Consider the following 12,730-nt stretch of genomic DNA (forward strand, 5'->3'; position numbering starts at 1 on the left):
TGCGGAGCTGTCGTTCTCATGTGTGGCAGGCAGGCACACTTCTTGGTCTGAACTCTCAACCCCCCGAGGAGAACAAGGGCAAGCACTTCCCCCAAGCTTATTACCATCCGTGCACCATCACCTACAATGTGGGTCAGTCCAGGCCTCTGGGCCACTTAAAAGACGTGATTTTCTGAGTTCTGAGCGCTCTTTATATCTACTGGACACAAGTCCTTTGTAACAAACACAATGTGCAAATATTTTCTACCAGTCTGTGGTTGGTCTTTCCACGTCCTTTATAGTGCCACTCACAGCATGCAAGTTTTAATGATGACCAAGACCCACTTGTTAACTGTTTCCTTGGGGGTCATGCTTCCGACCCTGTATCGAAAAACTGCCCAGTCAAGGTCGTGCGGCTTTCTCCTGGGGCTTTACAGGTTCACACCTCACGTTCAGGTCCTGTCTGGCAGGCGCTTTCATGAAGGTGTGGGCACGGGGCAGGGCGCACTCCTGCCGTGGGGGACCAGATTGTGGACACAGTGGTCCGTACTCCCTGCGTCCTGTTGCATCTGGCAGTGCTGCTGGGCTCCACGTGCCTCGCCCTCCGTCATGGCCATGATCGCTGCTTCTGTCTCTGGCAGCGTGCTTCTTTTTAAAAACCAGCAGTTTATTCCCTGGACTATCCACATAACATCTGGAACCTGTTGGCCATCAACACGAGTCCTCTGTCCATGGACATTCACTGGTACTTTCTGAAAACGTCCTGCTCAGTGGTGTGCATCCCACTGGTATGTCAGTGACACCAAGCACTGCATATCTCCACACTGTGATGGGGTCAGCACGTGCAAGGACCCCAGCTGTCCACTGCAAGCACGCAGACCTGCAGGTCAGCAACGCTGTCTCCTCGGCTCTCTGCCCGCCCTGCGCCCCCGTCTGGAGGGCGGTGTGTGTTACGTGGGATCTTCTGTATCAACAGCTGTGGTACAGTACAGACATCTTTATCTCTTCCTGCTGATGGCTGAGTCTTGAACGCCTTTTCCCTGCCTTGTCACTATTCCTATTAAAGTTATCTTAGGACACCAATACACATACCAAAAATTACACCACGCCAAGAGTATCCAACAGAAAATAAAAACAGTGAAGCTGTACTAACTTCAGTGTCTCCTGGCTCAGACTTCTATGAAGGGCTGTATGACATCAGCTACTTGGTATCTATAACAAGCGGTACAGCTACAGCCCAGATGTCTCCGTAGTTAGTAGCTTCACCTATCGCGAGAGTAAAACCATGAAGGGGTAACTGAATTCCGCTCAAGTCTGAGATGTTTCTGTAGCATGAAGCTGGGCCAGCCCCGAGGCTGACCGGGCTGGGCAGCATGTGGCCCTGACAGGTCTTGGTGTCCTGACCCAGGGTCCGGGCCTTGTCACAAGCAGGAGTGCGAACCTGCCTGTCCTGCTGCAGTGCCTAGGGCAGCGCAGGTGCAGCGCTGAGCATGGGGGTGTCTAATGAGGTAAAGCAGAGCCTGCCCTTCAAGTAGAGACACCTGGTGTCCCTGCCCCAACCTGCACTCTGTGGGGGTGATAACTGCGGTGTTAGGAAGGGGAAGGCGCTGTCACACCCCATTTAAATGGCTTGACTCGTCCCCCACACAGCGATGGCGCAGACCCTGCGTCCCTGCGAGAGGCCTGTAAGTCAGGACGTGTGAGGCTGGGCTACTCACCCCCATAGCATGGACTGTTCACAGAGAGGGTTATTTGCAAAACCTGTCCTCTGCTTTGCCAGGGATGTGTGCTCTGCTCCCTGATGACCACTGAAGGTGAGTTACACTCCTGTGATCCTGGATTTCTGCTCAAAACGTAGCAGACAAGACTAGTCACAGGACTGTTACTTACATTCCAACCTGCTTATTTCACGCTGCCTCTTATGCTGCTGTGTAATCAATCACCATGCAACACCCTGGATTCCTGTAGGCTGCGGGGACCCAGCACAGGACCCTCAGTGGACCTGCCACACAGACACCCACAGATGTGTGCTGTCCAGTTCTCAGTGCCACGCAGACCAGCCTGGCCGAGTGGCCAGGAACCACACAAACTTAGATCTCTCTCCAGCACCAAGAGGAATAGTGACTCAACCTGACCAGGTCCCAGTGGAGCCCTTGAGTGCTACTTTGTTTCAGAGGATGTGAAGTATATCAGATTACTGAAACCAACATCCTACAAAGACCAGTACAGGTGGTGAGTCTTACAGAAAAGGAGCCCAGAGAAAACAAGAAAGCTGTTATCAAAAAAAAAAAAAAAAAGTTTAGTGTCTTGACTTTTGGACATTAAAACATTCTCAACTGTTGGCCATCAGGCCTGAACAGGCTGTGGCACAGTGGATAGGGCGTTGGACTGGGATGCAGAGGACCCAAGTTCAAAACCCCAAGGTTGCCAGCTTGAGCGCGGGCTCGTTTGGTTTGAGCAAGGCTCACCAGCTTGGACCCAAGGTCATTGGCTTGAGCAAGGGGTTACTCGCTTTGCTGGAGCCCCCAAGTCAGGGCACATATGAGAAAGCAATCAATGAACAACTAAGAACCACAACAAAGAATTGATGCTTCTCATCTTTCTCCCTTCCTGTCTGTCTGTCCCTATCTGTCCTTCTCTCTGACTCTGTCAAAAAAAAAACACAAAAAACTAGGCTGTCAGAACAAAAACGGAACAGAACACGGAGTCCCGACGTGCCCTCGTGTTCACGTGTACCAGCTAACGGCCCGGAGGCGCTCTCAGCACAGGGGCTGGTGACCCTGTGAGTGTGTTCTGGCCACTGGAGTAACTTCGACGTCCATCAAGAGATGCTGGTGAGCAGTCTAAATCCACAAAACCAGCGAGGACAACGCGTCCTGCTGCCTCACGTGCAGTGACCTCTAGGTGCAGACGGGGCACAGTCCCCACGCGCCCGTGGCAGCTCGCTGGCCTGGCCTGCAGGAACGGAGCAGAGCTGAGCTGTGACGACTGCCAGGTCCCCAGCAGCTATTCATGTCCCCACAGAAGCCCTGCCCTGGCGTCTGAGCGCGTCTCAGTGAGTGCCTCTGCGGGCCTGGAAATGAAAATAAGCCACTCACGCCGTGGCTGCTCACGCAAGCTTCCTGTCTGCTCTACTTACTGAATGTAGTTATTTCCCCCTTTTAGGTTTTAATCCAGAAAGCTTTCTTCTGCCTATAACATTCACAATATTATCACCATGATAGCAATGCTTGGTATTTTATGTCAATGGTGAGCTAGCTCTATTTTTGTCCCAATTATAGAAGTAATCTGGGCATTTTGTATTTTTTTCAAGGAACTTTAAAACCTTAATTTCACCAGACCCTCACAGTGACCCATGAAAGCAGGCCAGTACACCCTGAGTGGTCAGGGGCCCTCAGCCTGTCTCCTCTTCTGCTGTGCCATGTGCCACTACCACTTTGGGAGTCGAGTGACGGATGTCAGCTGTGACCGAGTTGTCAGGTGAGCGTGCTTTGTCCTTGGTGCTCACTCAGGACAGCAGCCTCAACAAGGTTCCCAAGTCTCATGACTCATGTCTGGAGAGTTGAGCAGGTCGAAAACAGGTTTCCACAGGAATGTGATGAACGCAGACTTCCTTCAAAAACTTTCACTGACAGCACAGTCTTTGGCACATGAATGAACCTCCGCACAGTTTTGGGGTGGGGTGTTCTCTGTAGCGTCATTGCAACCATGGCCCGTGGTCTCAGGACAGAACCACCCGCTCCCTTGTGCAGGTGTGACTCCACAGCTACCACACAGAGCTCTGGCTCCAGCTGCTGGGGTGCTGCCCGTGCCCAGACAGGAATGATGTGCTGGCAGGGACCCCACTCGGAGTCCCTGCACAGGAACAGGACAGTGGGGGCTCAGCACCCACTTGCTAAACTCACAGAAATGCCACACTGGCTGAAATGCCCTTAGTGTGAGAACTTGACCATGAAACTCGAGCTTGCTCGCCAACAGAGGCGGAAAGCGCTTGTTTCCACTGTGTGTTCCTTTTTTGAGGTCTAACTCAGAAGAAAATGCCAAAAATAACAAGAAGTAGTAAAAACATGTTGGAAAGACAAAGAACAGATATAAAACCTGCTGGGAAACCACCTCACAACGGGTGCCCTTCCCCCAGCTGGTGCTCCTGTGGAGACCCGAGTGTCTGCACATGGCTGGCCCAGCACGGCCCCTCCGTACCTTGGTGAGGTCCTTGTACAGCTCTGGGTACAGCATGGCCGTGTCTGGCTCCACATCCTGGTCCAGCACCAGCGAGAACACTGGGAACATGGTGTAGATGGTCGCGTACCTGAGAACCAGAGAGCCAGGTCAGCGTGAATAGCACCCACAGGACCGGAGCAGCTCTGCAGGGAGGCCAAAGGCCCGACAACTGAACAGAACACACACCAGGTGGCATCAGGCACTTTTCCTAGAACTTAACGCTTCTCCCGCCACACAGTGGCACAGGTTGTGCTCTGCAGGCCACACATGCACATGGGTGGTAGGACTGGTTTTTTCTGGTTAACCAAACACCATGAGACCATGCGTGCCCTCTCACAGCTGCCCCAGAGGCAGCACCTCGCAAATGGTGGCCTGGCCTGAGCCAGGACAAAGGAATGCTGTGCAGACATGGGCCATCCTCATCCCAGCCCCCGGCTCCTGTCTCCTCCCATCCCATTCACTCCTGGTCACTAGTAATCTGTCCTCCACCGTAGACTCTGTCACTGCAGGTTTGCACGCATGCATGCACAGCAGGTGGCCTGTAGGGCAGCACTTCCCTGTGGCCGGATTCCTGGGAGGCATCCAGCTCTCAACTGTCCGCGGTCAAGGAGGGCACCAGGTCCTGCGATGTGCACGCAGGTCATTCCTGTGTCTGCTCCTCACCAACAAAGCTGCACAGACACCCACCGCACACGCTTCTGTGTGTGTGTAAAGATGTTTCCGTTTATGTCATGTTGGTTTTAAGGACCAGCCAGACAGTGCTGCGGTGTGGCTGCTTGCACTCCTGCCCGCCATTTCTCCAGGCTCCCGTCACAAGCATCGTCTGCTGGGGAGGACGTGCCCGCCCTCTGACTGCCCCGATGGGCAGGCTGGGCAGCATCTGCTGTGCTCTGGGAGAATGCTGGCCCCACTGCTGCCCCTCCCTCACTGTGGCTCTGCTGGTCGGCATGTTTGGCGAGGGTACCGTGCTCCCCTGCCCCTCAGAGCCGTATGCACAACGTCCCCCGGTGCTGATGGGATGCTACGTCACTGGAACTGCTGCTTACACCTTTAGTTTCCGTGAGTTTGATGCTTACACCTGCTGTGTCTGCCTTTAGTTTCCATGAGTTTGATGATGTGAGTGCTATAGGTTTCTTTGGATTTAGGCCATGTGGGGTTTGCTTACCTTCTTGATCTGTAGGTTTGCCTTTTGTGAAATTTGGGAGGTTTCCAGCCATTATTTCCTTGAGTTCTTTCTTGGCCCTGCTCTCCGTCCTCCTGACATGCTAAAGACACGAGTGTGAGACCTGTGTTGCTGTCGCCAGAGGAAATGCACGGACCACATCTATCGGCATGGTCCTGGCTGTGTGTCCCGCCAGCTGAGGCTTCGAGTGCATCAGGCTTACCAGGCCAGTTCTCGCTTGTGATGAAGGGTTTCCGCCCAGAGGAGACACAGGGACACTGCAGGGGGATGGCTCCAGATAAGGAGGCAGCCATGTGCTCAAACCACTGCTGTGGGAAGAGGGCCCGGGACAGAGCAGAGCGGAGAGGCTGTGGGAGGCCCTCAGTTCCAGGACGGTGATGGGCCGCTGTTCCTCCTCATGATGCCACAGGACGCTTTCAAACATCTTGGCCCAGCAGGGATCCTGACACCCCCTATGGCTTTGCCGTGAACACAGAAATTCTAGTCTAATCGCAGGAGGGACAGCAGATGGGCTGCTGCCACACTCACGCAGCAGAGTGTGGTTCTTACGCCACTCGGCCTGCTGAACACCGACTGGACAGGTGCCGCTCAGCCCTCTCGCCAGCCACTCACCCCACCATGAGGAAGCCCTGGTACAGCGGCACGGACGCAAAGTAGCAGATGGAAGAGAACACAGCCTGGGAGAGAGAGCAGGACAGGGTCACTGAGGGGCCCTCCCGACTCTGTGCCCTGCCCCCGGTCCCGCCCCGCAGCCCTGCTGGCGCACCTGCATAGTGGAGATGACGAGGCCCCTGTGCATGACGAACTGGCCGAGTGCTGCGGACCTCTTGTAGCTGTTGCGCCCATGCACCATGAGCAGCCGGCCGATGTGCTGGAACTGTGTGATGGAGAAGTCTGCGGCCAGTGAAGCCGCCTTCCCCTCCTGCAAGCACAGGCATCTCATAACCCACACGGCCTGCACTCCAGGGCGCAGCTTGGGGCTCAGGGCTCCACCTCCACCAAGAGCAGGCTGAGACCCCCTCCCCAACTGTGACGGGCCACCTCTGGGGCCAGGGTTGGGGCTGCAGGGACACCTCCCGAGAGGTGCCCGTCCCCGGAGCCGAGGATGGCAGGAGGCACTGGCCAGAACACTGGGACCATTCCTTCAGCGCCTGTGGCACCACAGAAACTCAGCAGAGGCAGAACACGGGGGACAGGCCCGAGGTCTCAGGACTCTCGGCACCTCTAGGACGACTGTCTAGCCTCAGTTCTCTCGTGTTTAAGCACAAACTGGCTCCATCTCACAGCCACCCAGGGAAAAGCCAGACTGCAGTCTGCCTCACTCCCAGCCCTTCTGAGACAGACAGTTAGGGGAGTGCAGAACAGATCACAGCTGATCAGGAGACACGGACATCTTAAATGGCCTGTGTGTCTGGTACAAGAGAAGCTGCAAGTCCCGTGGGGGGGACGGACCAGCTGTGCTGGGGGAGGTGGTGCCATTGATGGGGAGGCTCCCGCGGCCACTCAGAGGACAAGGGCCCTGCAGGGTTTCAGCACTGACCTATGCTTTCCACCTGACCTATGCTTTCCACCTGCATTTCATCCAGGTGATCACAGAGTGACTGATCTACCCTCTCCCACGAGTGCGGCTGGGGGGGTGGCTGTGACAGGACACACGTACCTTCCCCTCGATCCCGATCCCGCAGTCTGCGGCCTGAATCATGCTCACGTCGTTTCCTCCATCACCTGAGAAGCACAACCCGTGAGGAGGCGGAACCTGCACACGGCCCCGTGTTTCTCTCCCCCCAGCAGCCATGTGAGATCTGCCAGGCAGAGATGCAGGCCCCCACTGCCGGAGGGCAAACAGAATTTTGCCTGTAAATTTCAAGATGGTGGTTTCTCTCAGCATCCAGGGCGGGGGGGCCGGGCGCCATGGGGGGCTCACCGATGGCGCAGGTGCGCCGGCGCGTGTGCTGCTGCAGGAGCTTCACGATGTGGGCCTTCTGGGTGGGCGAGCAGCGGCAGCACACCACGGCGGGGCACTGGCAGGCGAGCTCCACCAGCTCGTGCTCATAGTACCGCAGGCACACCTGGAACAAGGCCCGTGGTGCAGGGTCACTGCACGCTGCGCTGCCCTCTCTCTGTTCCCACTGCATCGTCACCACTGTGGGGGACAGTCCCCAGGCTCAGAGGGGCGCTCGAGCCATGAGCCCTCACCTACCCGCAGGGAATGTGACACATCGGGTAGAGAGGGACAGACGTGCAGAAAGACAGCCTCACCTCTAGGGAGTCCCCAGAGATGACCAGGGCACAGTCGTGCTTCCTCCGAAAGGCGTTCAGCTCCAAGTGGGCCTCCCCTCGGTTGGTCACCTGCACGAGCAGGGGAGGGGCCCAGACTGCAGCGTGGCCGCAGTCACGGCACCCACACAGCCCCCACAAAGGATCTGCTGCCTGAACCTAAGGGGCTCCCCTCTCCTCCCCGGGAGCCCTGCAGAAGCAGCTCCCCCATCTCGGTGCTGGGGGACGGCTCCTGACTTGGCTCTCACCACCTTCTGACGGCAGCCACACCGAGGGCAGTGAGGCTCCGTGTTTCAGTGACAGTGACCAGGGACAGTAGCTTGTCAAGGACCTGACTCAGGCACCTGGGAGCTAATGGCTGCCCGGCCTGTGTGGGGACAGCGGCTTCTGTCAGTTTAGTCCCCCCAGACCTCGGGCCAGCACTAAGGAAATGTCTGTGACGCCTGTCCGTAGGGACGCTCCGTGCAGCCCCAGCCCAGGGCAAGGCTTTCTGCCAGATGCCTGGCATGACAGCCTTGTGCCCACGCTCATGAAGCCGCTTCCTGTCGGTGCTGCAGGTCTCTGCCTACTCTGTTAGCTCACGCCAATACACGTGGAGGGCAAAATGATTTAAAAGAGTAAAATCCAGTTATAACGTGGAAATGTCATTAATTTAAGAATGAAAACATTTCAGAAACCAACACACTGGTATTTGACATTCTTTCTGTGGAGATTTTATGGGGCATGAAAAAAATGATATATTACAGAACTGAAATAAATTAAAAGTTTCATGTAGCCCAAATTAATCTCAGGCTCATCTTTCAATAGGTAGGCTTTATTGTGGAAATTTTAATTTGTGGTGCTATAACACTGAAAAGTCAACAAAAATTGATCTGAAGTTTTATCAGAATCATTAATAATTTAATTGCAAATAGTAGTCTGCAGGGCCTAATTTGCGATTCTGATGCTTTGAAATAAACTGCATTTACATGTAAATTAAATTCAAATAACCGTTTCTGTAGGTGTAGGCGCTGCGTTCTGAACAGACACGCCATGTCTGTCACCCACCATCAATCAAGACCCCAGGAACTTTTTTTGTTTGAACTGAATTCAGTCATAACTAATACATACAGTAAACATACAAATTCAAATCGTTTCTGCTCATTTCCTTTGAGCTAATTAAGGAAGAACACTGACTCTGGAGGCGGTGGCAGGCGAACACCCCCCACCCCGGTACTGGGAGCTGGTGCAACAGGCAGCCTGGACCCGCTGGGACGGGCCCCATGAAGATGGTGTTGTGTCATCAGTGCACACTGTCCAGACGGAAGCGAGGTCTGCAGTGCGTTTACTTTACAGCAGGTATTTAGTTGTATAACTAACCCTAATAGTACAGCAGAAAAGGACTTTTATGTTTAGAAAGATGCTGTTTTCCATCAAAAAGCAGCTTTTGATCACAGTTAATGTAATTAATAAAAATCTGTTTTTAATGTTTCTATAAGTTAAGAAAGTTAAAATATTTTTCTTTTAAAACTGATATTTGTAATTGGTAAGTAACGGCGCATACATTCTCACAGAACCAGCAGATGTAAGTACTAGAGAAAACATTTCGACACAGACTTACAGGTCTGAAGACGTGAATGTCCTGTGCTCTGGACACCAGGTGGGAGCTCTTGGCGATGCAGGTGGCTGTTTCGAGTTTATCGCCCGTCAGCATCCATATCTAGGACATAGTTCACACTGGTGAACGTCAACACCAGTAGTTACATGCTCATCTCTTAAAAGTGTTTCCCTGCATGGACATTTGCACCCGTACAATCAGTGTCTCTGTCCACGCTGTCTGAAATGTGGCGGCAGCCCTGTGTCCATCAAGGAGCACGGCGAGCAAAGGCAGCACATGTGCAGAGCGATGTGGATGGCCCTGAGGGTCTGTGCTGAGTGAGATGGCCAGTCTCACAGAGCAAGCTGTCTGTGTTACTGGCGCGAGGTCCCTGGAGCCGTCAGACTCCTAGGGACAGGAAGCAGACGGTGGGTGCCAGGGATCTTGGTTTCCTGGGGACAGTGTCGATGTGCAGGATGAAGAGTTGTGCAGGTGACGCTGGTGAGGCTGCAGGACTGTAATGCTATGTGACTGACAGCTGAGGTGGTGTGTCCTGTGTCCACCACAGTGACAGCCTGCGCACTCGCTTCGCTCAAACAAGCAGCAGCCAAGTGATGTTTATTTAGGTTCGGAGCTGCTCTGGGGGCAGGGATCGCACGGCCACAGCTGGTGAGGACACCGTGCACATCAAAGGCAGTGTGCACCCAGCTTCACACACTGCCCACACAGGTCTGGGCAGCATATGATCACTGGCCCAGAGCAGGAGGAGCCTGAAGACCCCATGCCAGAGGGCTGGTTTCTAGCTGGAGACCAAGGCTCAGAATGAGTGAGCAGGTGCAGTGAAACTGAACGTTGTTATCAAATAAGACATCAAATTGCACTAGTTTTACCTTAAATCACACATACTATGTATATAAATATCTCAGGAGTAAAAAGAGAGCAAACAGGACATTAAATGTAGAACTGGATGGTTTCAGTATGTTTTTATAACAGCAATAAACTTCCAATGACTTCTCATCTGGTGCTCAGATGTCTCATGCCCTTCTGGAAGCAGGAAGTGTGCTGACTGGGTGGGCTGCAGCTCAGTGCCCGAGGGCCAGAACTCAAACTTCACACTTTTGTGTTCACTGCTGAGCCTGCACCCAAGACTCTAGAATGACAGCCCCAGAGGACGACAAACGCTAAGGGCCTGCGTGCTGTCCAGCAAGAGTTGACGTGCTGGAGTGGCACCTCGGTGTCAGGGGGTGTCTGAAATCGGGCCCTGCCTCATGTGCAGGGAGTGAAGGGAGTTCCCTGCAACCGGGAATGTAGGGGATAGAGAAGTCCAGGAGCTGACAGACCTCCACTTGACACAGGAGCACACGCTGCTCTAACCTGACAGTCCACAGCAAGGAGACACTCAATCTGTGGAAAGTCACAGGAACGAGAAGGGCACCCACTGGCAGCACTCACATTCCTGCACCAACAGGCAGGTTTAGATCATTTCAACCTCTGTGTCTGAATGGCTCTCCAGACTCTGACATCCTTGCCGGCACACGCGTGCACCGTCCCTGCGCGTGGCCACTGACCACGCCTAGCCGTGCACAACCAGCCTGCTCTCCCTGCTGCCTTTGAGCCCACACTGCCCAGCACCCACCCTCCTCAAGCAGCGGTGCTGCTCTCGTTCCTGCCCATGGCAGTCGCCAGGGTGTTTCCACCACTCCGGCGCGTCCGGCGTCAGCAGGAGCAGCTGGGAGAAAGCACCTCCCTGGCACCGAGCACACACCAGGCAGAGCCAGCGTTGCGTGTGCAAGAGGAAGGCATGCCGTGAGGACAGACCCGACACGCTGAGGACAGGAAAAGCCCTGCAGCGGCATGGCCATGCTCCTCTGCTCTCGGCTCTAAGCGGCAGTACCTTGATCCCCGCGTTGCGCAGCATCTCCAGGGTGGGCCGCACACCCGCCTGCAGCCGGTCCTCCACGCCCGTCAGGCACAGCAGCTGCATCTCCCGCTCCAGGCTCTCCACCACGGCGGCCACTTTCAGTGCCCGGTCGTGCACGCTCAGCTTGGCCTGCGTGTAGCGGCTCTGTAGACACAGGCGGGGCCGTGCTCGCCACCTCGAGGACCGAGTGAGGACATGAACTCGCCCGGGGGGAAAACCCCTCCCCTCATTCCTGGCAGACAGTGGGCGGGGGCCACACAGGGTGGGGGGGGGACTAAGGCCTGCTCTTCTGGGCCAGGGCCACACGACCTCAGTGACACACACACGTGGGAAGCACTCGTTTTCACAGGAGGACCAGAGGTGGAGCCAGGCCCCGCCTGCTCACCTCGAAGTCCTCGTACTGCTCCTCTGTGAGCGCTCTCTTTGCGACCACGAGGGTGCGCAAGCCTTCACGGGCCATGTTCCCACACTGGAAAAGAAGACACAGGTCACAGGGCCCCCAGGTCAGTGCCGCGTCTGTGCTGTGAGCACTCCCTCGGGACGTCCGTCCCTGCCCCAGCTCTTGAGTGTCCCATGTCCCGGGTGGGAGCTGATGGTGCCGGTCTACCCAGTCCTCCAGGCACTGCTCGCCAGTCCACACACTGTCCCCTCAGCCCACACGGTGCTCTTGCTCTTCTGAGGTCTGAGGACAAGAAGCAGGGCACACATGGGGCAGACACCACAGGGCAGCTCTCTAGGTGACAAGCACAAAGTCAGAAGTGGTATTGTGAGCATGTAAACCACACGGCTCTCCACAGGGGCCCCGGCTGCACGGCGCAGCGGGGAGGCTGGTGGCCAAAGCTGGGGGAGAAGAGCCCCCCGGGACGGGGTGAGAAGCAGTATCACAGAGTAACATGCTTTTTATGAAAAATAAAGTTTAAGCCACGAGGTGATGAACACTAAGCTAGTGCACTCTGCACGACCTATTTGAAAGTCACCTGCTGATACATCAAGAAGAGCCGGGCTCGTCCAGGCCCCTGCCTCCTGGGCCCCTGCTGCCAAAGGCCCCTCCCCTGATCACTGACCCCCTCAACTCTCAAACCTTGAGGAACTGCTTCAAACTTCAACTATGTTTTGAAAGCTCCAAACTCCAGTGGTTTAGCCTGTCTGGGGCATCTGTGGCTCACAGAGACCATGGTGACCACTTCACCTCGGAACCCGAGGCCACTCTGGCCCCGCAGGCACCCCTGCCTGTGTCTACGCCACGCGATGGCCTTTTGGGAAGAGATCTAGCAAAGGTGGTGCCAGCATGCCAACATGTTCTGCTGCCTTGACACCAGGGAGAGAGCAGGGTCTTCTGAAGGTCCTGTTAGTAATACTGAGGGGTACAGGACACTGTGTCATGGCCAAAGAACAACCAGTTGACAGTAGCATCACAGCACATCTGAAAGCACAAAGTGACCGTGTGAGGATGCCTGTAAGTGGGCTTGTCACCAGCAACAACCTCGCTACTGAAAAGGTGACATTGGTGATGGCGTGTGGGGGAATGGACACATAGTGCTGGCAGGGCAGGAGGGGAGGTTGGTGCCCTTGC

General features: G+C 55.1%; 1 protein-coding gene across 3 annotated transcripts in view; it reads right to left on the reverse strand.

The window, feature by feature from the left end:
- The window catches only part of ATP9B (ATPase phospholipid transporting 9B (putative)), a 122,416-nt gene that overhangs the window by 4,594 nt on the left and 105,092 nt on the right, over positions 1–12,730 (reverse strand). For 2 of the 3 annotated variants that reach the window (XM_066352324.1, XM_066352327.1), the window contains 9 exons: positions 11,543–11,626; positions 11,131–11,301; positions 9,261–9,359; positions 7,643–7,732; positions 7,308–7,452; positions 7,044–7,108; positions 6,150–6,305; positions 5,996–6,060; positions 4,180–4,288 (listed from right to left, as the gene is read on the reverse strand). In XM_066352324.1, coding sequence (XP_066208421.1) covers positions 4,180–4,288; positions 5,996–6,060; positions 6,150–6,305; positions 7,044–7,108; positions 7,308–7,452; positions 7,643–7,732; positions 9,261–9,359; positions 11,131–11,301; positions 11,543–11,626 — 984 coding nt within the window. The remainder of the gene's footprint in view (positions 1–4,179; positions 4,289–5,995; positions 6,061–6,149; positions 6,306–7,043; positions 7,109–7,307; positions 7,453–7,642; positions 7,733–9,260; positions 9,360–11,130; positions 11,302–11,542; positions 11,627–12,730) is intronic. The other variant, XM_066352325.1, reaches the window with a different exon arrangement.

The sequence above is a fragment of the Saccopteryx leptura genome, chromosome 11, assembly GCF_036850995.1.
Source record: "Saccopteryx leptura isolate mSacLep1 chromosome 11, mSacLep1_pri_phased_curated, whole genome shotgun sequence".
NCBI lineage: Eukaryota > Metazoa > Chordata > Mammalia > Chiroptera > Emballonuridae > Saccopteryx > Saccopteryx leptura.